Raw genomic sequence first — 26,910 nt, 5'->3', positions numbered from 1 at the left:
CCCACTCCAGAGAGTGCACCAGTAGGGAAAGTGTTGGATAGCGAACGGGTTACAATTACTATTCCCACCACAGTGAGTGCAACAGTAGGGAAAGTGTTGGATAGCGTAGAGGTAAAAACTACTATTCCCACTCCAGTGAGTGCAACAGTAGGGAAAATGTTGGATAGCGTAGGGGTAAACATTACTATTTCCACTCCAGAGAATGCAACAGTAGGGAAAGTGTTAAATAGCGAAAGGGTTAAAATTACTATTCCCACTCCAGCAAGTGCAACAGTAGGGAAAGTGTTGGATGGCGTAGGGATAAAATTACTATTCCCACTATAGAGAGTGCAACAGTAGGGAAAGTGTTGGATAGCGTAGGGGTTATAATTGCTATTCTAACTCCAGAAAGTGCAACATTAGGGAAAGTGTTGGATAGAGTAGGGGTAAAAACTACTATTCCAACTCCAGAGAGTGCAACCGTAGGGAAAGTGTGGATAGCGAAGGGGTAAAAATTACTGTTCCCACTCCAGAGAGTGCAACAGTAGGTAGAGTGTTGGATAGCTTAGGGGTAAAAACTACTATTCCAACTCCAAAGAGGGCAACAGTAAAGAAAGTGTTTGATAGCCTAGGGGTAAAAATTACTATTCCCACTCCAGAGAGTGCAACAGTAGGGAAAGTGTTGGATAGCGTAGGGGTAAAAAATTCTATTTGCACTCCAGAGAGTGCAACAGTAGGGAAAGTGTTGGATGCGAAAGGGTTAAAATTATTAGTCCCACTCCAGTGAATGCAACAGTAGGAAAGTGTTGTATAGAGTAGGGGTAAAAATTACTATTCCAACTCCAGAGAGTGCAACAGTAGACAAAGTGTTGGATAGGTTAGGGATTATAATTACTATTCCAACTGCAGAGAGGGCAACAGTAGGGAAAGTGTTGGATAGAGTAGGGGTAAAATTACTATTCCCACTCCAGAGAGTGCAACAGTAGGGAAAGTGTTGGACAGCGTAGGGGTTACAAATAACATACTCATCAATTTAAACTTTTTTAAAATTAAATAATGATTTATTAATACATTTACAATAAATTAATTATAAATACCAATAAATTAAAATTAATAATTACTTTAATAACATTAAATTGCTTCCCACCCTATTCCCTAATAAACACACAACCCACTACGCATAAAATTTAACACAATTAATATACTTATCAACTTAATTATAATAAATTACTTCCCATCCTATTCCCCTATAAACACACAACCCGCTCCTAAACTAAATTAACACAATTAATATATTTATCAATTAATTAATTAATAAAAATTAATTACCAATTAATAATTAATAAACAATCCCTTAATTATCAATACCAATAAATAAACATTTAAAATTACTTAATTATAATTAAATTACTTCCCACCCTATTCCCCTATAACCCCACAACCCGCTACGGTATTGAAGCGCAAAATGTACTTATAATAAAATTACTAACTTCTAAACATTTAATACATATATAAAAAAAATACAAAACATAACAAAACATGTGGAACACATACATATAAAATACTTACTACAATACATAAGACTAACATAAATATCGATATTATTAGCATCGATATTTTAACTATTGATATTACTAACTTCGATATTAACAAAAACGATATTTCTTACCTTCAGGTCGTTATTCTGGTCACCGATATTCTTGATGTCGATATTCTGTCCCTACGATATTTAAAACTCAATATTAATGTAGGTCAAAATAAAAAACTAAATATTTTGACTGTGCACCTGCCCTAACTATGCAGCCTTTCTCAATGCCACTCATTGTCTTGCTGTATCTCAACTGTTTTAGGGCTCAAACTACATTCTCCTCACATCCACCACACCTCCCCATCAGAACTTTACCACTGGTCACAACTCCTTGTGTTTTGGTGCCTCTCTGTAGCCTGGAATGACTCTCAGTAGGTCAACTCTGAACCTGTAACTGATGCACCCATCACAGTTGCTTTGCTCAATAATAATTCCAGAACCCTCAACTCCATTTGTTTATACCAGCCATTCTTTTTCTGGCCTTAGGCGCATCATGCTCAGACATGGATCCTAACTCACTAAGAGCAATTGAAACCAACTTGGAGCCATCAGGCCGTAATGCTTATAAAATTAAGTAACCTCCTAATCTAACACAAAATGCATCCAAGGGCTTTAAACATAGACTCCTCAAATCTCAGCCAGAAACCCTAATTTCTGACCACTACTTCTGTTTCAAAAAAGGAGCTATAATAAGTGATTGAATCTTCGAAATGAAAAGACGAGCACAACGGATGAAATCCTTATACTCATTGCTCTTGATCATTACATCCAGGAAAATGCCTCATGGTCTAAGGCTCTGGGCAGCCCCCTCATATGTTTGCAGAGCAAATGCAGCCTTCTCCCATTATAACCATGGGCTCAACCTCATCCAATTATCCGGATGCAACCTAAAAGTATGTGACCAAATTTCCTCTATCATCAAAAACACTGTGACTACTACTGAATCTGACCCCTATTAGGGCAGTTCTCATTCTTCATGCAATCCACAGGATCCCCAATTAGTGACCTCATATATCCTCACCATATCAAACTACCCACCCCTTTCCCTCCCTTGCTCCTTCACGGTGATTGACATTCACAAAACTAACTCTTCACCACCACCCGGCAGGTCCGAGTCTCCCTTCATCAATCACCAAACTAGGCTGGATTCACACTACATCTCTAGAGCAGCTATCTCAGAGATACAAAGCTATGGAAGAAACACCTTCAACCCAACTATACACCTGAGCCTCCCCATTGCTCAATCAACGACACTACCAAAGTCTGAACTTCAAAATCCAACTAGCAACGTGATCCATATGACCAGAGCGCTCCAACTCTGCCTCCTCTCAAGCTATCAACTTTCTCCCCTGGAGATTAGCTACATCTCCAAACTGAACTCCCCTCCATTTGTCTCAGGCCAACAGTAGTTCAACACCACAGTCTTAAACACAGCTCCACCTCCTTGCCCCCTGCTCCTAGACTTGACAACTTGTTTCCACACATCACTAGAATCCAGACTTCATGAGATCACACTAGACCTACAAAAATGTAAGGCTAACCTAAAAAACCTAATATACATCACCTAAGAGCTGGCCAACAATCGGTGGCCAAACAGAACTCTAAGAATAAATAGTCAAAATCACCACAAATCCACCAGCTATCATGCTAGGCTTCCACACCCCAAACCAACATGATCTCAATAATCTCGATCTCTGCTCACTTGAGATGGGGAAATTTACTTCACCCCACCTCCCCCACTCGGACCATTAGAAAGAAAGATCCATTATCTGAATGGGATATTCGCACCCTCCGCCTGTCATATAATTCGACATACTCTGGTAAAACACACACTCTTGGTCAAATCCAAACAATTCCTGCGGACCCACACAGAGTACCTAGGCCCAACTCCAGAGCCATAAATAAGTACAACATTAAGCGAGTCACCTTCATTCAGACTACCCCAGCTGATCCCAAACCTCATCTGAAATGCATGCTACTCAATTGCAGATCGGCAGTAAGACATACAGCAGACATCGCTGACCTCTTCATTGCACACAAACTTGACCTCTTACAGGGGCAGCTCCTCCGCTATGCCAGAGGAGCATCACCCCACTGCTTTTTCGCAGTGCGAGAAGCCAAAACATAAAATAGTAGCAACTTTTAGTTATTACCATTTTATGTTTGCTTTGCGGGCAGGCAGGTGGGCGGGGCTGCTCTGCCCTCTGAGCAGGGCAGGGGAGGAGTGGTCTGCCACTCTTGAGTGCACAAAGACTGTTTGGTCGGCCCTCTCAGGCCGCCCAAACCAGTAATAATCACTTTGCCCTTCTTCATGCAGTGTGCTTTGCAGCCTGTATGGAGAACATGCCCACCCCTGTAGCCACTGGCTGAGCGCCGTGTCACGGTGCTCCAGACCAAACACAACGCTGCATGTACTGACTGGCTTAGGGGAGGGAGCCTGGCTGCCTGCTTCCTGTTCCTGTTGGAGGCAAGAGAGCAGGAGCAGAGAAGATGCTGGACCTGGCGGAAAGGTAGGTTTTGAATTATTTTATTATTTTATTATGACACCCCGGTCTGAGCCCCCCACATGCGTGACCTCCTGCATCTGTCAGCCGTTACTGCCTCTTAAGCCTGACTAAAACTTGAATAAATTATTCTTCAGCACCTCTCATTGACATACAAGCCCTTCCTAGCCACAAAATCATTAGACTAGATATATCTAGTAGAACAGGTGGGGTATCACCTGCATACACCGCAACAACCTCTCAGTGAAACAGTCACAATCCGCTGTTCTATCCTCATGTGAAACCAATGCATCGATATTACATGTAATAACAGGCCAGTAAGCAACCGGTACACAATCTACCAACATCCAGGAGACAACCTTTCTTTCATAGAACAAATTATGGAAATCATCTCAAGTAACAAGGAACAATAATGCACCCAGATCTTCCTGGGACATTTCAACCTCCACAGGAATAACCTGAATGACCCTGCAGTTAAAAGCCTTAAAACCTTTCTAGCCGACCTCCATCCGACCCAAATCTGTGATAGCCCCATACGCTACAAGGGAGTGACCTTAGATCTAATCATTGCTAAGGTATATTACATTCAACTTGAATCTATCATTCCTTGTGACTGGACAGACCACCACCGCATCACCTTCCTCATCACAGAATCTGATAGAACAAATAAGGCTCAACTAAAGAAACACAGACACTGGAAAAAGAGCATGCGTAACATTAACCTGGATGAACTAACATCCCTCAGCAATGACATCTTGCCTCCTCCTGTGGACATGTCAGATATCCATATTCTGACAGAATATTACAACAGTTCAATGATAAACATTTAAGACTCAATTGTGCCCTTACAGCCAAAAAGAATGTCCACCAAAGACTCCAAACCATGGCACAATGGTAGCCAAAATGCAGAAAGACATTATCTGAGACTACCTGAATGATCATGGAGCCTCAAGGTCAAATGAATACCTCCCACATTTGACAGCACTGAGGAACATCTATAACGAGTACATTAGAAGCTTGAAAGCACATTTCTTTAGAAACCAACTAGATCAAGCTAGAAACTGATCAAAAAACAGTTTGAACTCATCAAACTACAATCGAATAGCCAACCAAATCCTTCCCCAGTTGAGTCTAGTCCACAGCCAAATTGTGAGGAATTTGTTCCTTCTTCCTTGAAAAGACAGAAACGTTTGAAAATTGTTTGCAGATTGCATTGTAGCACCTTCCAGACATACCACACATTTGCCTCCTCCCTTCCTGGATCGCTGTGCCCCCATGTCCCCCTGGGCACCTCCCCAAAAACAATGCTTCATGGCACTTAGTCAAAACCTTTGAGGTAAGCATCGTTCTCAAAATTCTAGCTGCACTGAAACCTTCATACTACTTCAGTGAACCTCTGCCTTTGAATTTCTTCAGTGAGATCAAATAGTCTAAATTCCTATTTTGGACCAAGATAGTAAATGCCTGACCACTTCAAAGCACTATTCCTGACTGCCAAAAGTCTGGGCATGTCATTTCCATTTTGAAAAAACCCACGGCAGATCACTTTGAACTAAGCAACTTCCACCCAATCTCCAAAATTCCAGCTTTGGCAAATGTGTCCATGCCAGACTATGTAATCACATAGAACAATTCAATCTTTTAGACCAATTACAATCTGGCTTCAGTCAGGGCCATAGCACCCAATTGGCTCTTACACACATACAAGACGATGCATTTAAAATGTTGTATCAGAAAGATTCTTGTCTTCTAATCCTCCTCGACCTATCATCAGCTTTCGATATGGTTAAGCATGACAACCTGCTAGACTTACTGTAACATAGGATGGACTTATCAGGTTCCATCCTAAACTGGTTTGCCTTATTTCTCCACAACATAACTCAAGGATTTGAGGTTAATCAGTCCTTGTCTAAGTCCACACTATTCACACTAGGGGAACCACAGACGACCACACTCTCACCCACTCTTTAACTTGTTCATGGAGCCTTTAACTGAAATTCTGAAACTATCCAACATCCACTATCACATGTATGCCAATGATACCCAATTGTACCTGACGGTCTCCTCCTCTGAAGAAATTGGGTCCCTCAATGTAACTCTACAAAAAAAAAACTGGCTGACATGCAACCACCTCAAACTAAAAACTCTCAAAACATATTTCCTCTTAATCACCCTGACCAAAGAGTTACCCGATATTTAAGAATGGATGAAGCAACGAACAGTTCTTAACTGTTTACCATATGTTATAGATTTCGCAAGATCACTGGGAATAATTCTAGACAAGAACTTGAACATGCACAAGCACACCTAAAGAGCAAACTTTCAAATTAACATCTTACGAAAAATAAAACCCTTCCGTCCCCTCAATGACTTTCAGTCTGTCATGCAAGCCCAAATAATTTTTAGATTGGAGTGTAAAGTGCAACCCTCTCTGGCCTACTTAGATCCAAGATGGATCCACTAAGGGCCTTACTTAACTCTGCTGCAAAGCTCATCACAGGCTCTAAAAGAAACAACCACATCACTCCCATTCTGAAATCTCTAAACTCGCTCCCATATGAAGCAAGCATACAGTTAAAATTTGCCTGCATGACCCATACAGCCCTTCACTTCAACACCCCCAGATACATTGCACAAAAACTGGAGCTCTCTGATGGCTGCAGATCCTTTAGAAGTACCAGCACCTTACTGTTGAAACCACAGAAATTCTATCAAAAGAAAACTTACAACTGAACCTTCTCGGGTATCACCCTGATAATTTGGAACTCTTTGCCCCCTGAAATCAGACTGAATCCCTCAACTGCATCGTTCAAAAAGGAAATTAAAGCACTATTGATTAACACATTTCTGCCCTAGAACCCAGGAACTGTACTCTCCGGATCTAACATGGCCAGCTGACTACACCCATGTTCATTACTCGCCAGCTATGATCGTGTTTTTGATTTATCATATTTGTCCTTGAGGTGCTCCATTCCTCCACTGGGGACCTACCACATTCTGTACCGGTCTCGAAGATGTTGTTGTTTGCTCTATATATTTCTTCCTCCTGATCATTTGCAAAGCACTTTGATACCCTCATGGGTCATGTTGGCAGTACATAAAACAGTTTAAATAAGAAATAAGAAACCTTTTGTGCCAGGGAACCTGCTTCTGGGATCAAATCAGTAGACCTTTTGCCTGTTCTGTACTTTGGTTCTCTTAATAGATTTTTTTAAACAAAGTTAAAGTAAGCGCTCTGCTACACAATCATGACTTAGATCGCAGGGTTGAACTTCACCCTAGATCCATAATACTGTGCAGTTGAACCTAAGGCCTGATAGACAAGGAAATTCTGTTCTCTTACCATACCACAGCTTTAAATAACTTTAGCCTAACATCAATAAAGGAAATTAAACTTCATAACAGTCACTTGTAAATGCTGGCTGGTATTCTGCTAACACTGATAATCTTTGAAGAAGATAGGTCAGTGGGAAGTTTGGCACTCCTTTCAAATAAGGTGCATTTAATAGTGTTTGACTGTGCCTTTATCAGTAATGATCAAATTCCAATTCATTAGGCTCAGGCTCCATTTAATTCTGTAGACTGAATTCGAAAAAAATCCAGCAAAGGCATGGAAGTTAAGTGTAAGCAATGTGATTTTAATTTTGGATCATTTGACAATTTTTTATTTTTGTGTCTCATTTGATTGGACCAACTAAAAGAATTATAGAAAAAACCTTTGTATAATAGGCACAGGCGTAGAAGCTGCAGGTACAGGTATTTGAAAGGCAAAGATCAACAAATAATTAGTTGTTTGGAGGAATTCATGAATTACGTACCATTATCTTTTAAACAACAGTAGTTCCTTAATTGGCATTTCACCATGTGATTATAATTTTAGTAATTACAACACAAGGACTATGACATGTCCTATGTTATGGACCAATAATTACTATTTATTATTTTAAAGTAGGTAAAAACTGGCATATGTCCATGTCAATAAATTACATTTTTAGCTTCTGCAGAAAAAGAAAGTAACAGCCCATTTGTGCTGTTTTAACAATTTATCACCTGAGACCTTTCCACCCCATGCCGAACATCTTTTTTTTATGTTGGGCACTTAGCTTTTAAGCCTTCATAATTTTTTTTCACAAAAGGTACCCATGGTACATCTGACAGTTTTACCCACATGCTTGGGTAGCAAGGAAGTGTGAATTGCCCAGGAGGGAACCAAAAAAAATAGTAACATTTAGGGGATTTTTTTGAAAACCTAGAAAAAGTGGTGTGCACGAAAGCGTATTGCTTTGCTAAAATCTCCTTCTTCCCAGCTGTGAGCAACAAGCAGAGTTTAGAAGAACCATTTTTACCACAGAGTTTGCATTTCTCTAAGTGGTAGTCAATTGTTCTTTTTTTTGTGGTATCAGCCTACTTTCAGTTTGTGTTTGAAACACATGTGAAACCCAGAATGAACCCAGAAAAGTTGTAACTTTCTGGCACCAAGCTAAAATTCCAAATACAGCAGGGGTCATTTGTGTAGATCGCTCATGATTTTACCCAAAAAAACTAATCACTGAAATTAAAAATAAAGTATAAAAATAATAAAAAATAGAAATAGCTGATAATGTTTTCATCTGAAACCCTTTTGGTTTCAGGGATATATAGGCACATGCATCAATGTAAAAACCGGTCGCAAACGGGCAGATTCTCAGAATCTGCCCCTTTGCGACCGGTATTTTTGCATTTGGGATGCATCATCCCAAATTCAAAAATAGCAATTTAAGGAATCTCTAAATTGCGATTCCTTAAATTGCGATTGCATTTAAGGAATCCCAAATTGAGATTCCTGAAATGCAATGCATGAAAGTGAAAAAATTAGCGATTTCGCTAATAGGGGGAGCAAATTACCATGAAGTTGAACTTCATGGTAATTTGCAAAAACTTTGAAAAATGCACTTTTGTGCATTTTTCAAAGTTTCATGTTGCGCACACACATGCCCTTAGAGCATGTGTGTGTGCAACATATGTGCACAGATCAATTTCAGGGGTGCAATAGGGTGTCATTTTGACACCCTTGCACCCTTGAAATTGCATGAGCAATTTGCGAGTACCTACTGGTACTCGCAAATTGCTCATGCAATCTCCTATTCATTCCTATGGGCCTGGAGGCCTAGGAATGAATGGGATGGCTTTCCTTAATTGCGACTCGCAATTTGCGAGTCGCAATTAAGGAATTTGTAGGAATCGCTATTTTTATAGCGATTCCTACATGCATAGGCTTTTGCAATTCCTTAATTGCGATTCCTTAAAAATCGCAATTAAGGAATCGCAAAATTCTTTATTGATGCATGTGCCAGATAGTTTGTTGGTTGTCCAAAAATCAAGATACCAACAACCAAGTTGAAGGTTGTAATGATTTTTCATTGTGTACTGACTATGCTTCGATTCATATAGTAAAATCTAATGAATAAAAAAATGTCCCTAAGAGGCTGAGTTTAGGAATAGTGTTGATTCTTTAAACTGTGAATCTGGGGTACTCATACTATCATGTAATTCATTTTTTCTAAATGTGTTCTTTTTTTCACATTTGGAAGCAAAAAAAATGAGAGAAATTAAAAAGATAGTAAAGAAATGTTCTTCTATTCTGTGTTCTCTCACTTCTACTGATAAAACTGGTCCCCTGCTTTAGTAAGTAGGCCTAGCACACAAACAGCAAATATCTCAAAACACATCTTGGAGATATCAAATTTTTGCCATCAAAATTGACCATTTTGGCACTGTGGGTTACAGCATTGGGCCCCGATTTGACCGTCACCTATGGAAAAGTACTAAGCCCTGACCTTTCTGAAAACTGTATAATTAGCCGAGTGTCAGGTTGTGTGTCTTGCATGAATCTCCCTATGAGATCTTATCAAGAATACCCTACAAAGCTCAATTTTTTTCATAGTTCTGTCAGAGAAGGTTCTGGAATTGATGAGAAGCCACAAAATTCACATTACTCAATGTTACAACATTTCGCCTGATAAAACTAGTCACCTAGTTGTGTGAGTGGGGCTAGCAGCTGTGACAGCAAATGAAATTCAACTCATTTTGGCGATGGGGGTAGCAACAGTATTTGGACCCAGTCTCAGCCTCCACCCAGAGAAATGTACTAGCCCCAGACATTAGAAAACTAGATCCCCATTGGGGCCCAAGGGGCATTGGATTGCATTGATCCCACAACTGTTTCTTACCCAGAATACTGTACAGTCTCAAACCTTGGCTAAAAGAAATGCATTTTGCTTATATTTCTGTGAAGAAAGATTCTGGAATCTGCGGGGAGTCGCAAAATTCCTACCACCCAACATTCCCACACTCCTTCAAATTAAACAGTGACCCACTTCTGAAGCTGAGTCTAGTGCCTTTTACATAAAGGACCCCAGAATGCAGCATCCAGGCAGCAAATTTTCAATCAAACAAATGATAGACGGAATGCTGAATAGATCATACATTCACCCTAATCAAGAGATCTGGGTTAATTCCATTGTTCTTTTGCTCACCCTGCTACCCCAGTATAGACCCAGCCATATGCAAATCAGTCTGGACTCTGATCCTCATGGGAACACTCCAGCCCGAACTGCCAAGCCAGGTCCTCCCTGTACCGGAAACAAGCATCCTGGGACCGGTGTCATGGTATTTGATGTCACTGTATTGTTTTCAATTAATTTATGGGTTTGTTTCATGATATGCTACATGAAAGGTAGAGCAAACCATTCTTTAATTATTGAATATGGCCTTTGGCCTTGCACAGCAGGATTTGTCTGCAGGGCCAGCCTTAGGACATGTGCCAAAGGTGACCTTCGAGGGCATAGGAGTTAATGTAGAGAACTCTTTGGTTGATTTCTTGTGAATGAGTTATTATCTGTAGAATTTAATTTTTGTGGGGTGTGTTTTGAATACACAATGGTGCTAATGTGATGGCAAATGGCAAATTAGACATTTTATTTCTATTTTTATAATAGATGAATTTTCCATAGTAGTGGTCCATATTTTTTGTCCCTAATCCAGGATTTCTGCTTTTTGACACCACATATTTATTTTACACTCAATGGAATAGTAAGTGATGATTTTCAGGTAGGGTTTGCTCTCCTGTTCTACTTACTGCAACACATGTTAAATAGCATTCTTGGCACTTGGCCATCGTATGTAGCTGGTGCTTGCAAGTTATTCTTCTTCTGTTGTTACCCAAGTACTTAAAATACTAATTTTTATTCTCCAAATTTAGGTCTCATTGTTTTATTTTAGAAGTCCAGAATGTGTACAGATGTCTCTGCTATCCGTTCAAATTTTGGTTGCACAGCTTGAATATTTACCTCATGGAATTAAGTTTTTTTCCTGTTTAAGAGGAGTGTGTGAAAAACTCCTCACAATGGAGTGTGCTGGTGTTTTTCTCCCTCTATTGTTCTTCCAGGACTTGTGACTTTGTCTTGTGGTGCCGATGATGTTATATGAATCCCTTTATCAGCTGTGTCAGTGATTGTTACATTTTTAAAACAACACTGACTGTCTTGTATAGTAGTCCTGTTTGTCACAAAGTTGAAGATGTGGCTTCTGATGCTATGGAAGAGAAGCGTTTTAATGTAGTGGAAGGATATATGAGGTTTCAGCCAATTAAAATTCTAAACTAGGCAAAAAGCTATAGATTTTGTTCCAAGTCTGGTAACACAGAGGATGTTTTGCCCTGTCTGCTAGGTGTGACTTGACACATACCTGTAAACTCTCACTGTGCCACTATGTGTCATACAATTTCGGATCCCTTCACACCGTCACGCGGAGAGAAGCCAAAATCACATGATGGCAGCCAATGTCCATTAAGAGCCTCAATGAGCCTTTGTTTTTATTTTGCTGGGAGAGGCTCGGGGGTGGGGCGGGGACTTGGTGAGGGGCGGAGTGCCTCAAGTTAGCTCTCAGCATGAGGCCCCACCCCCTTTAAGGCCCCACCCCCTCCTTATACAGTGGCATTAATTTGTAAGTTGGCAGGTATGTTTTAAAATGGTTTAGGTTCACTATAAAGGTACACCCTTATGAATAATTTGACCCCACACCACTCCTAAACACACAAAGTTTAAATACGGAGGAAAAGAAAGATGGAAAAAAATCATAAAGGGAGAAAGCAAAAACCTGCATGAGCGAGATAAGAAGGCAGGGAGTGTCTGGTAGTGGATTAAAGAGGCCTGAGGTGAATTCAAGATTACCAGCCAAATCATTAAGGCACCTGAAATGTCACTGCACGCTGGCTTCTGAGCAGAGCTTTGGACAACAGCACTCTTTCTTTTAAAAATTAAACACTGCAGACGGATGTGCATAGAACATGCCACGCTAAGTCTAAACCAGAATTCCTTTCCTTTTTGGAAAGTTTCATGTAGATTCATCAAGTGACGCCACACTTATAAGCAAGTCTAAATATGGACTTTCAGAGGAAATTCTGAACTAACCATAACTACTGATTTGTTATTCTCGACTCTTTAATATGCTTTTTTACATTTTCATTGTACTCTACAGGTATAACTTTGAATATGAACAAATTTTTTTTTTTAAAAGAAATTTTTATTGTTTTCACAAAAGTTATAATAAAGGACACAACATCAGATCGTATACACAGTAAAGCCGACAGAACATCATACACAGCCCACATTTCTCCAATTGGATCTAGATCGGGCCCCCTGAGGCCATCATTATCAGCCATCCTCCCCCTCCTCCCTTCAGTTTCTCTATCCATCTGAATCAGATGACTCCCCATCAGAAAGAGGTGGTGGATCACATATGTTGCCCCTATATTTGTTCCATGCTCCCCAAACTCTGACCCATTTTCGAGGACAACCCCGCCTGATAAATACAAAACGTTCAGCAAACATAGCCCCATCCATGTCCTTTTTCCACATTGACAATAGCGGTGTCTCCACCGCTCCCCATTTTTGGGCTATGAGTCGTTTAGCCATCATGTTCCCTACCGTCACCCAGCCCTGCGCCTGGCGATTAAGATCTGTGGGCTCCCACACATTTAACAGACAGCGTCTGGGTTCTGGCAGCAGTGATACCCCACACACCTGCGACATCGTTCGCAGCACTCGCCTCCAGAAGAGTTGAAGAACCGGACAGTCCCATAGCAGGTGATAGAAGGTCCCCTCCTCCCCGCAGCCCCGCAGGCAGACTGGATGTGGTGCCCTGCCCAGCTTGTGCAGTAGGCTTCTAGTGAAATATGAGCGATGTAGAATACGAAGTTGCACAAGACGCAGCCGCGAGGGTATACCCGCCTCGCGCGGTGACGCCAGCGCCTCCCGCCAATCTGGGTCATCGAGATCGCCGACCTCTCCAGCCCATTTCTCCCGCAAGATCCCCATAGGGTCCGGCAAATTATTGATCAGTTTGCGGTATGTAAGAGATGTGGCCCGCTTAGGCATGTACTCGGTTAGTAGCCTGTCTTCCAGTGGAGATGCCTCTGGAACCTGCACACCCGGGGTTAACTGTGTCGTTAGGGCGTGTTTCATCTGCAGGTATCGGAACCACTCTGAGGGGGCCAGCTCATACTGTTGTTGCAAACGAGCGAATTGAACAACCTCCCCCTTGTGCCACACGTCGCCTATCACCGAGATCCCGATAGCGTCCCAAGCGGCAAAGCCCTTGCTGTCCCGGAGCCGCCCCAGTCTCTTCGTGTCCCAGAGAGGCGTAAGCTGCGTCAGGACTCCGCGCCACCCCAGCCTGGCCTGTGCCACGTGCCAGAGAGACACAGTCTGACGCAGAGGGCCAAGCAGCTGCGGGGCCAGCCGGGTGTCATACAGTGGGGCCAGCATGCCCCTCTCGCCCAGTATATCCCTATCGGCCTTGTACGCTGGGTCAGACTGCGGCGCATGGATCCACTGATTGATCACCTTGAGCTGCGCCGCCCAATAATACAACTGGATATCTGGGAGAGCAATTCCCCCATCGTACCACCCACAGACCAGTTTCGCCTGTGCAATGCGTGCTGGTTTGTTGCCCCAGAGTAAATTAGAGACTTGCGCCGCAACCGCTCGGAAATAAGCCGGTGGCACCGGATAAGGAGTATTTTCCAACACGTAGAGAAACCTCGGCAGGGCCATCATTTTAAAAAGCGCCGCCCTCCCCACCAGGGTCAAGGGCAACGTTCCCCAGTGCCGCACATCCTGCTTGAGGCGGTCCAGTTGGGGGCTAAGGTTACACCTGAAAAATTCCATCTGATCCAAGGCAACGTGTATCCCCAGGTATTTGAAAGACCCCTTCGCCACCTGTATCTGGCAGCCCTCCGACAGTCGAGGGGGGGGGCCCCTCAGCACCATGAGGACCGACTTCGACCAATTGATCGTATAGCCGGAAGCCCGGCCAAACACCTCGCAGATATTAAGTAATGTAAGGATGGATCGCCTCGGAGATGACAAGTAGAGCAATATGTCGTCCGCATATAGGGAGACGCGGTCCTCCCAGTGCGCCGACCACCGAAGGCCTCTCACCATAGGGTCCCACCGTATCCACGTCGCGAGGGGCTCGAGTACTAGGGCGAAAAGCAGCGGCGAGAGCGGGCAGCCCTGTCGCGTACCTCGCCCCAGGGGGAAATCCTCCGACATGTGCCCGTTGGCCGCAACATGGGCCAGTGGTTTGGCATACAGGAGTCGGATCCAGGCACAGAATTTCGGCCCAAACCCCAGATGAGATAGTACTGCGAAGAGAAAGGGCCACTCCACCATATCGAATGCCATACGGGCATCAAGGGAGAGAATAACAGCGGGTTCTTGAATTCGGTCCACTCGGGCCAGCACACTATGTAAGCGCCGCAGATTGTGGGAGGTACTTCTCCCGGGCATAAAGCCCGACTGGTCCGGGTGTACTATGTCAGTCAAGTGTGGCGTGAGTCGGAGGGCCAACAATTTCGCAAGGATCTTGGCCTCTGCATTAAGCAGAGAGATGGGGCGATAGGAGGCGCATTGGTCCGCTGGCTTCCCCGGCTTTGGCAGTACCACGATGGTGGCCGTCCGTTGGTCCGCGGGGAGCTCCCCCCTCTCCAGGCCATGTTTGTACATATTCAACAAGTGTGGGGTCAGCAGCTCGGGCAGCCTTTGATACAGCTCAACCGGGATGCCATTAGGACCCAGTGCCTTGCCAGGTTGTAATGCCGCGATAGCCACCTGCAGCTCCTCAACCGTAAGATCGGCCTCCAGGGACTCCCTGGCTTCAGGGGAGAGCTTAGGCATCTGCAGGTCACTAATGTATGTCAGCGCCTCCTCCTCCGACATGGAGGAGTTGGAGGAATACACACCTCGAAAATGCCCCGCCAGGGTGCGCACTATGTCCCGTGGGTCTGACGTTGTCGACCCCTCGGCCGTAGCCAACTGCGCAATCCACCGGGCTCCGTTGTCTCGCCTGTCCAACCATGCCAGTAGCCTGCCGGTTTTATCGCCGACATCGTAGACCGTATGCCGAGAGGCCTCAATTCGCTGTGTAACACGGTCTGCCAGATGCTCCTTGTGTTTTACTTGAGCCACTCGTAGGTCATGGGAGGTTTCACGGGAGGGGGCTTCGGCCTGACGAGCCTCCGCCGCCCGGAGCTCAAGCTCCAGCGTCTGCAGCTCAGACGTTTGCATGCGCTTGTGCCCTGTGATGGCCGCCATCGCCAGGCCTCGCAGCACCGTTTTGTACGCTTCCCAAAGAATTGTGGGAGAGTCAACCGAAGCGGCGTTCTCTTGGAAGTAGAGTTTCGATCCCCGGGTGACGGATTTACTAATCTTCGGGAGACGCAGATAGCTAGGGCGTATCGGGTAAACGCGGCGGCGTAGCAGGTGGGAGCTGTGGTAGTGCAGAAGGATCGGGGAATGGTCAGAGATGCCTCTGGGCCTAATGTCAATACTTTCAACGTTATGGAGGCATCCGGGGGAGCCCAGAAAGTGATCTATACGAGTTAGACTGTTGTGCACCCCGGAATGGAATGTGTAGGAGCGTGTCTCTGGGTGGCGCCAGCGCCAAAGATCTGCGAACCCTAGCGCCGCCACGAAGCCCGCTAGTCGCGTTGCGCCGCTACCCTGCGCCCGAGGCGGAGACCGGTCAATGTGGTCGTTCATCACCGCATTAAAGTCACCCCCAAGCAGCACCTCTCCCTCCGGCAGGGTGAGGAGAAATTCACTAAGTGCCGGGAACGCCGTGGCATGCAACCCAGGAGGGATATAGACCGACACTACATTATAATGGTGCCCTTCCCATTGTATGTGAGCCGCGGCAAACCGCCCGGCTCCGTCCGTGTGTACATCAAGCACTATTACTCGGGACTGTTTGCGCAGCCAGATGCCTACCCCTCGGGACCCAGAAGTAAACTCAGAGTGGACCACCATCTTGTATCCCCATCTGTCCAGTGCTTTAGTAGCCGTGCCGGTGAGATGGGTCTCCTGAAGCAAGACCAGCGCGGGGGCGCACCGTTTAATACTATGCAGGACCAGACCTCGTTTGATTTTGTCCCCTAAACCCCGTACATTCCAGGTCAGTAAGGAGAGGGGCTGTACCGGGGTCAAGTCAGTGTCAGAGGCTATTGGAGTGGTCAGTTCTGACTTCATGGCGGGTGGAAGAGGAGATAAAGCCATAAGCGGGTAGAGCCTAGTGTGGCCCAGGTTTTGTGCAGAACATGTGCATGATGTAAGTGAAAGAGCTGTGTCCTAACCAACCAAAACAAAGAAACAAAACCAAGAAACATACCCCGCCCCCCCCCCCCCCCTCCCTGCCTCCCTGCCACACGGACTCAGAACTGCCCGCCACCCCAACTCAGCAGAGTGCTTAGTCCCTAGAACCCCGAACAGTACTTGCGCTTTTAAGGGAGCGTGGAGTCCGAGGGGGACCCGGACATCCCCCGTCCCCAGGTCTCATCGTTCATGTCCCAAATCAGCCAGCATGCGGACACTACAGCAACATCAGGTCCCAACGGGTAGTCTCGAACTGCCGTTCGGTCAGGATGCGAGCCGCCGCATCAACCCGTGGGTTCCTCCTCAACCTCCACTAGGCGCTGTTCATGTCCAGTAGGATCGATCTCACTCCCTGGACGTCTTGTCCCTCGGTTCAAACGCCCCGTGCCACCAGCACGGCGCCACCCCTCCAACCAGTCATGAGCCTCCTCTGGGGTGTCGAAGAAGAAAGTTTTGCCTTCCGCCGCCACTCTGAGCCGCGCCGGGAAGAGCATTGCATATGGAAGTTCGCGTGCCCGTAGTTTCTTCTTGACCTCCACAAAGCTCCGCCGCTGCGCCGCCACCGCCGCCGTATAGTCCGGAAAGAAGGATACTGTGGAGTTCTGAAGCCGAATTGGCGGTGCCACCCGCGCCGCCTGTAGAATGGCATCCCTGTCTCTAAAATTAAACAGTCGGGCCAGGACAGGCCTCGGAGGCGCCCCAACCTTCGGGCGCCCTCCCGGTACCCTATGTGCGCGCTCCACTGAAAAGAATGCCGAGAGGCCCCGGGGTTGCAACTTGGACTTAATCAATTCTTCCACGTAGAGGTCCATGGCCGGGTGCCCCTCACTCTCGGGAATTCCAATAATGCGCACGTTGTTGCGGCGAGAGCGCCCTTCTTGGTCGTCCAGCTTGGCCGCCATACGTTTGTTCTCCACCTCCAATTGCGACACTCTCTGTAGGAGGCCTTTGGAATCCTTCGCCAAGGTCTCTGTTGCCTGCTCCACCTCTGCTACCCTGGCGGACATCTTTTGAAAGTCTGCGCGGAGCAGGGATACGTCCGTAGAGATTGACCCCACTGTGGATTGTACCTGGGTTAATGCCTTCATAATGTCCTCCAGCGTCACCTTCGGCGAGTCGGCGGTCGTCGCCATCTTCTCGGTGGGGCCGCCGCGGTCCGACACCTCGGAGTCCCTGGTGTAGGCAAACTTAGCAAGCTTGCCCTGGTGGTGCCCCTTGGTTCCTTTCCCGCTCATGGCGCCAGCGATATCTCCCCAATATCACTCCCGCAGAGCAGCGGGGGAGTGATGCACCAGGGGCCCCCCCGGCAGCTTAGGGCACGATCCCCGACTCTGGTCGTCCCGGATGGGGGGGGGGGGGGTCGGCACGGAGCAGTAGGGGCCGGCCGCACGTCTCGGCGGGGCTCGATGCAGGTCCCCCGTGCAGCGTGGGCCCGGGGGCCGGCAGCAGCCCGCCCGAGCGCGGTCAGGCCCACCGGATGAACAGCGGATCCTTGCGCCTCTCGCTGGCCCTTTGTCCCGGGCCGCTGGGGGTCGTCCAAGGCTCGCCTCACTTCCGCCTCAGCCCCCTCAGGTGTCGTCGTCGCCAGCGCGCGGCGCAGGCGTCCAGCCCCCGCCGCCGCCGCAGTGAAGATCCGCTCGGGCGCACCTCGCCCCGGGCCGCCCCGGCACTCGAGGCCCCGGTCGCACACGCTGCGGCAGGCCGCAGAGGTCCAGGTCTTGCCGATTCTGCTGTGAGCGTCCGAGGGATCCCGGAGTCGGACCGGGAAGCAGCGTTGTGTGTCCGCTGTACGATTCCAGACCGTAGGGATCGGATCAGTGCCCGGATATGTTACGGATGAGAGGGGGAGTCGATCGTTCCCCCGGAGCCCAACTAGGCTGCGGCCATCTTGCTTGGCTGCAGGCCACGCCCTCTGAATATGAACAAATTTAGTGGAAAGAGCAGGCTGCATTATTTAAAGATTTTTCACCTTTGACATTTGATCTGAATTATGAATATAGACGCAGATATCCCCTCACAGAGTCTCTGTTTCCTATTTCCTCTGTATTCCTAATATATAAAAGGCAAAAGGTAGAGTACATCATGGATCACTGACAGAATATCGAAATATTGTGTGGACATATTATTGTGTCAAAAATATCACACACCAAAATATTGAGAAGATAAGTTCACATAGGTAAGTATAGATTTACTATTCTCAACTCACATCTACGTACCTTGAAGATATATATCTCGCTACGGTACATATATGTGGAGTTGTACATAGTAAAGATTTGCTTACCTATAGAAACTTCTCTTCACAATATTTGTGTCCTCGATATTCATGACATGATATTTTGGTCCAAGATATTTCTGTTTCCCATAGTCTGTCTGAATACCATACAGCACACCCACTATTAAAATGCATTTGAAGTCTATTATACAAATATCTACCAAACGCTTGCTTAGCACTTTGACTTCTTCAATCATAGAAAAAAAGAACCTCTCTTTGGGAAGAGATATAGTGCTAAAATGGTATTGGTGCCATGGGCAAAACCGTACTTGAAGAAAGTGATATGTGATGATAAGTTATGATTCATTAGGCAGACAAAAAGCTTTGGGTGTGACCCTCAAGCTGGCATATCACTAAACCACAAATGTAGGACACATAAGGGCACTTAAACGATAATCTGACTATAAGGTGTTGATACTTGGTAAATCAGGTCATTTTCCCTATTCTCTATTTTCCAAGAATAAGGAACACCAGGGTTAATCTCTGTACAACAAGCATTACCATCAGTTAAAGCATATCAACAGGTCATTGGGTGTGCAGTAGCACTGTATACAACTTTTTGACTCACTCAAGGAACCCAAAAGGCAGGAAAAGTCTTGACTTCTTGCTGAAGTATGTTTTCTGAGGAAAAATGGTGTGGTGTTTTGCTTGACCAATCAAAAGTTTGAAGGATCTCTATTCAATCTTACCAAATGAAGCTCATGCAGATGGATATCCTGCGAATAACTCGGGTGCGCCCCAAATCAGTGACTGAGTATTTGGATTTCGAGGCATTTAATTCTTTCTCCAAATCTGTTTTGAGGGTCTGTGAAGATAGAGAGATTAGTCGAGGGATCACCTAGACTTTCTACAACATCCCACTAAACATGGTTTGACACTAATTTTTCTGTCATGTATCCACAGTTGTTTCCATAATCCAATCACCTGCATGCGCTTGAGCACAATATTCCCATTTTGATTAAGAACGAAAAGGTTGGTACAGTGACTCAAGTCTATTGTTGTCAAGCCCACTCGCTGACATGTTAGTAGCATTTGGATTCACCATAGCATCTAACCTTTGAAACATCTTGACCATTGCATAATTAGTCAGAGTAGAACTCCCCTTTCCTCCTGCGACATCTAGGTTGAAAGCCAGCATAGCAGCAAGTGGTCCCATATCACATGTGTCATCATAAGCCAGTCTTGGCTTTGTAGCCAACAGAACTATTTTTTGAGCCCATATTTACATTTAAGAAAGTGATACTTCAAATTTCGTTAAACGTGTTACTTTTTATAAAGGACCCATCAGCAGCCAAGGCCATGATAGTTGTTATTACCACCTCTTTCCCTCCTCCCTGCCTGAAACCTACACAACTTGGTGAAAGAACCAAAACCTTGCTATACATTTCTTGATCTTTAATATTTTAAACTTTGGGAAAAAGAAAGCAGTGATCCTTAGCTCCTAAGAACCAAAAACTCAATTGTATGCAATATGAAAGATGACTGTCACAACACCAAAACCTCAAGTCCATTGCCCCACTTCTTCCTCTCTTTTTTCTTTTTTCTTTGCTTCTTGTCCAAAGGGATGGCACAAGGTTTCCTGTAGTGATAGACATATGCACTTTACAGTATACTAATAGTGAGAGAGAACAAAATTACACAAGTACTATTGTTATATTTAATATAGGTACCCCAATATAGGTCCGGGTAACATCATAACCCTTAACCTACATTCTCTCCTATACTACATACATAACGGATTTGAAGGACTGATCTTTTGCCTAGTTACGATACCACACACAGTACATAGGGTTTTTCTCTGAACACTGGCCTCATAAATTATGCATGGGAATTCTTATATTCTTGGAAAATCAGTAGGACCACCATCTCCTGCATAATAACTATGTATTAAGTTAATTCCCGACGTCATCCTAGGTCCGTCAATGGCACAGCACAGTAGAACCCCTGGGGACACCTTAAGGGTATATAAACACCACACTTTGCTGAGATAGTCAGTGGAGATCAGGACTTCCTGGCCGACACACTGACGCAAGATGCTGAGGTTCCTGTATACAGATACTCCAGCTCGCAGTGGTCTGACATCCCTTGCGGGGTGTTCAGCTCAAGACCAGAACGGGGTCCCGTAGTCTCACATCAGGTAATGGGGTTGGCTTTATCCTAGAGGGATTCTTGGCTTTACACCTACTCACATACTAGATACACTTAGGTACATCTAGTTAGGGTTGCATCATAGGAGTACGCATTTTATTGCCATGTATTTTATATACTTGCCTGTATTTATGATTTTAGCAAAATGGTAGAAACCTACCATCTGTTTACCTTCTTAGTGCTTCTACTCATTTATCTGTGCTACTGTCTACTGGTGATTTCAGTAAACTTATTTTACACTAGAGTAACAGCCGTTCAATAAAGGCTTATTGAAAACATCCCAACCATCTATTCTGTGTATCTCTCTGAGAAAAAAAAATGAGCATGAGCGACTGAGCGAAAGGTGAGTTACTGTTTTCACGGTCCTGAGGGATCGGGGTTGTCATGTTCGATAGTTGCCAAGAAATATTCTCTCCTTGGTAAGAGAAGGTTATAGTGGCATTGCGAGCTAGCTGGTTCACTGGCTAACATACCCGGTGGGGGTGGCTGGAACCAGTCTGGACACCAGTCCCGCAGTGTATGTTGTCTAAACGCGCTAATCCTATATTGGGTTTATAGGAACTACACAACACAATTGGCACCCTGAAAAAACATGTTGTAAGCCCAGATGGCCAGGGACCATGGAGTCCAGGTATTGCATGTTGAAGCCACTCCCTGTCAGCAAGCACATCGAACCCACATACAAATTGTACAGTACATTGAAGCAAGAGTTATACTTACTTCCACCTTACAGTGATATGATTGTGAAGAGGGTGCAAAATCACATCAATGCTGTTGGCAGCCTGGGAGAGAACCAAATGGAGTCCAGAGGGCCTACTTTCCTTAATCGACATCTTGTAAGTTGCTGACATTCCTTGCCAGCAAGTCTACCTATCCCAACTACAAAATGTGTTGGGTACTGATAGAGGACTTCTATTGGAGACACTGGCGTAACGAAACTTGAGAGGGCCCCCCTGCAAGGTGGGTGGAGGGGCCCCCTCCGGACTAAATCGGAACTCTCTGTTCAGGGAACTGTGCTGAGGGGGCCTCCTGCAGCTCGGGGCCCCCCCACACTGCGGGGCTGCGGGGGCCTGTGTTGCGTCACTGATTGGAGAGCAGAATTTGTGTGCTTAGCTCCTGGTAGGGTGTTCGGGCAAAGGTTCAGCGATGGTATAGTGTAGCCACCACTATACACCTATCATGCTTTCAGAGACAATTAGCAGGACTGTGGTGCACTCTGAAAATCAATGCCAACAGCAAAAGAGCGTTGCCAATCAAGTAGGCAGTTTAACCTCTCTAGTACTTCAGGGTAAAAATACTGGTTACTTATAGGTCAAAGATGTTAGCAGCTACTGATGTCCATACAGCAGGACAAAGCCTGGAAAGTTTGGAACACAGTTATACCACATTTGTCTTTGTGCAAGCTGTTCGATCTGTTTAAACTGCAGACGAACGTTGAGGTACTGCGGTTGGAAGTTCACATGCTTGGCTGCGGTGACGATGCAGAATATTTGATTTGAGATTAAGGTCAGAGTGGGGCCCGCTAAAGCTCTGAGAACAGATGATTTGAGTAGATAGGCTTATAAAGTGGGTTGTCATTGTTTTACAATTCTAGGCAATCCATGAAGATTATATACATGCAGGGGTGACTGCTGAGAAGAGATATGGGTAAATGTTCCCCCAAATAGTCCTGCGTGGTTGCGGATGGGTAACAAAAGTAGCACTCTACATTTCTTATGGTAATGTGCGCATATTCAGCCTCTAAAACAATATGCCTAATATGATACAGATGTATTTGAGTAGGTCTTTTATTTTACTGTGTTTACATGGTGTTTTAAAGTCATCTGACCCCAAGGAATAATCTCAGAACACAAGATTAACCAGAGACATTGGAAGAATAAAACTATCGAAATATTTTTTCCCCTGTGTGTGAATATATAAAAAGAAGGGGGTGAAATAAAGGAACACAATACATGTTTCGTACTCTATAAGTAGATGAAGTACTGTAAGTGCAACAGTGTCAATGATGATGAGTCTCAGACCCCTTTCCTGGATTTGAATTTAAAAGATTCTGGATAGTCTCTTTGTCATGTTATGTGTGTGTGATGTAGTAGCACAAACATGACACTGGCACTATTGAGGAATATTGCTATGTATATGGTTTTATCATCTATTAATTTAACACTATGAGCAAAATTTAAAAATTGATTACATGATTGAAGGTTATTATATCTGGGGATGGAGATGGGTTTTACATAGCATGTTTGACAAAACATGTGGGGTTTTTATATATGTTTCATGTATTATTATTTTCTTGATAGATATATTTGAAATTGCTCCTTTTTAGATATGGAAGATTATTATACAACTAGCCCTGAAGAAAGTGGAACGTACTAGAATTCCACCGAAACGCATCAATGGAAAAACTTGTCTACACAATCTATAGGCACGAGGGGCCAGATGTAGGTAAAATCAATTTTGCAAATCCTTAATAGTGAATTTTACCGATTCGCTATTAAGGACTCGCAAAATTGAATGTAGGTAGGAATCGCTAAAATATTAGCGATTCCTTAATATTCCTTACTAGGGAATCGCAAATTTAGATTCGCTAATGAGGAATACCTACCATTCATTCCTATGGGCTAGGAGGCACATAGGAATGAATGGGAAGACATCCTCACTTTGCGATTCGCTATTAGTGAATCGCAAATTGTGGGCGCAATTTCAAGGGTACAAGGGTTCCAAAAGGACTACCTGTTGCACCCCTGAAATGTGCATGTGTGCACATGTGGCGCACATACATGCCCCAAGGGCATGAATGTGTGCCACATGGCACTTTTAAAAAAGCAAAAAAGTGCTTTTTTAAAGGAAATCGCTAATTACCACCAACTTGAAGTTGGTGGTAATTAGCGATTCCTTAAGGCTAACGTGCACTTTCTTTTGTGCTACTTACATTGCATTTAAGGAATCGCAATTTGTGATTCCTTAACCTCTTCAGCGCGGCACGGATTTCCCCGCCACGCTGAAGATTCCGTGCGCGGGCGGGGCCATGACGGAACGGTTCCGTCATGAGCACAGCCCAACCGACGTGCATGACGGAACCGTTCCGTCATGAGCGTCGAAAGGGTTAAATGCAATCGCAAAATAGGGAATCGCAATTTTTGCGATTCCTTATTTTGCGAGTAGGTTGAATCTTTCCTACATTGCTAAAAGCCAAATTGCGATCTGCAAATTTTGGCATTTGCGATCGCTATTTGGCTTCCTACATCTGGCCCCACGTGTCTCTATAGGTTATCAATTGTGATTTATTGCTATCTAGTGAAATGTCAGGATAGATTTCTACATTTTAATGATAGATGTTTGTGTCTCAGTATATCTTTATTGATTTTAATGAATTATATTTTGTAGCTAATTTGATTAAAGCAATATATATATATATATTTTTTCTCATTCCCTTGTGATACTGTGTTCTTGTTTAAGTAGTAGCTGGAAATTTTAATGTCTGAGATTGTTGTATGCTTTACTCTACGGTTAGGATGCAGCTCTTTGTCACCTATTGTGACTTAGAGGGGCCGATTATGATATCAGTTGGAGTTGCCTCTGACCAACAACGCTGCGATTTCAGAACCGACCGATCGGTCAAACGTCTGAAACTGCAATTACAATGCGACCGCACATGGTCTCCCATTTCCCTATAGGAGCTTGTGGAGCAGGCGGAAACCGCCCGCAGCACAAGCTTCCATAGGGAAACGGGATTTTGTGTAAATCCCTGCACTGTGTGGCAGGCCCCTCACAGTGCCTGCCGCATGGTGCAGCGATTTGCAGGGGACACCAAAGGTGTCCCCCAGCACATCAAGCAGAGGCACTTTCCAACAGGCTTTCCATGTCGGAATGCCTGAAATTGAAAGCCTGTCTGAAACTATTATCATAATCCCAAAGGACGGAATGCCGTCCGTTCGAGATTATGTGTGTTTTACGCCCGTTGGACGCCAGTGGGTTTGACCGGCTGGTTTAAACTCTGACCACCTTCTTTGTAATAAGGCAGTCGAAGATTAAACGATAGATGCTGGTCAGACTCTTTCTGTAAGATATCCAAATAAGTCCCAGAATGTTCTGTGTCAGAATGTTGATGTTGGCTGTGGACAGATATTCTCCTGGGAGCTGTGGAGTTGGAAGCCAAATAAACCCGTGAACTCATGCCTCAGAATCATTACTACAAAATTGGCGAGAGGGATAGGATTTCTATCGGGTGCTTCAAGTTGTTTATTAACCCACATGTGACTGAATAATTCTTCAGTTATCATGGTCAGGGGCGCACTTGAATCCATCAAAAGCTTTAGAACTTTGCCATCCACAACAATTTAAAAATAGGGATCTATACAAGCATTGCCAATAAAGTTAAGGAGTGTATCATATGTTGCACAAGTGATAAAGTGGTTAAAGCTTTCAATCCACTGTGTCAAGCTGTGGAATTACCAGAAGGACCATGAATGAAACTTGCGGTGGATTTTATTGGCCCATTTCACATATTGCCTATCAAATACAAATATGCTGTGGTGGTTGCAGATTATTCAGCGCAAGTAGTGGGAAGTACAGTATTATGCCTGATCCCAACACAGAGAATGTTACTAAAAAAAATCTGAATATTGTTGCAAGAGAAGGATTTGCTAAATACATTGTATCAGATAATGGAGTTCAGTTTGTATCAAAAGAGATACGTGAATTTTTGCCACAATCCAAAATCCTGCAATATAGAGTAGCTCTTTACCACTTTCAGGCCAATGGCTTTATTGACCGCATTAATCACATATTAACGAAGTGTATACAATGGGTGCCGAACAAAAGGATGGATATTTTAAAGACAATACAAATCATGTTGTGGGTGCATCACACTACACCAATTCGATTGGCTGGGAGGAGTCCTTTCGAAATTTTGAGGAGCAAAGTAGCAACATTTGAAATGTGTCCGGCTTGATAAGGATGTGGGGTTTGCATGTTTTGTTTGTTGGTGAAAGTAAAGCTAAATTTGTATTCAAGTGTGTGGTGGATGATAAAAGAATAGAAGAAGAATGTACCAGAATTCAAGGGATAGGACCTAAACTGCAAGTAGGTGATTGGTTTAGAATCAGACTTCTCCACAAGGTCTTGAATGGGTTGTCTAAAATTGGTTTACCAGTAAGAGTGTATGCTGTATCACGCTACGTCCTGAGAGTTAATAGGAAGGATTGGCAGACAAGTCTGCCGTATATCAGTTACCTGATCAAGTAGTTTTGAAGATGAATGGTCAAGAGAAGACTAGCATCAAAGATGTTGATCAACTTAATGAACTACAGACAGTTAACAGAAAAGTGAATCCTCCTAAACGTTTTGGATGGTAGTGAGTGGTAGAAAGTATTATCATATCACTGTATTCACATCTTTCGATGTTAAATTGGTCTTACTGAAAGCATGTTTTTTTTTAAGTATTAGAATGCAGTTTTTGTTTTGGTTCCGTTTTATATACTTTCTGTTTTGTTCCTTTTCATTCTATGGTTTAAACGTCTTTTTTCATTCATATATATATATATATATATATATATATATATATATATATATATATATATATATATAGCCCTTTACTGCACAAACACAATCCTGCCAGTAACGCAGCCACCCTTGCACCGTGGCACAATGGTGCTTGCATTGGAGGTTGGCAGCCACAAGTGCGCTAGCACAGAGAGAGGGCGCCATATGTAAGTAAATTTGGCG

At 44.4% G+C, this 26,910-nt stretch overlaps 1 protein-coding gene across 1 annotated transcript in view; it reads right to left on the bottom strand.

The window, feature by feature from the left end:
• LOC146798594 (solute carrier family 22 member 6-A-like) overlaps positions 1–26,910 on the bottom strand; it is a 315,472-nt gene that overhangs the window by 93,593 nt on the left and 194,969 nt on the right. Inside the window, exon 6 of the mRNA XM_085625902.1 lies at positions 19,725–19,840. Within this exon, the coding sequence (XP_085482028.1) occupies positions 19,725–19,840 (116 nt within the window). The remainder of the gene's footprint in view (positions 1–19,724; positions 19,841–26,910) is intronic.

Source organism: Triturus cristatus, chromosome 9 (assembly GCF_964204655.1).
Source record: "Triturus cristatus chromosome 9, aTriCri1.1, whole genome shotgun sequence".
NCBI classification, from domain to species: Eukaryota; Metazoa; Chordata; class Amphibia; order Caudata; family Salamandridae; genus Triturus; species Triturus cristatus.
The sequence above is the reverse complement of the archived record's forward strand: the minus strand, read 5'-3'. Positions and strand labels throughout refer to the sequence as shown.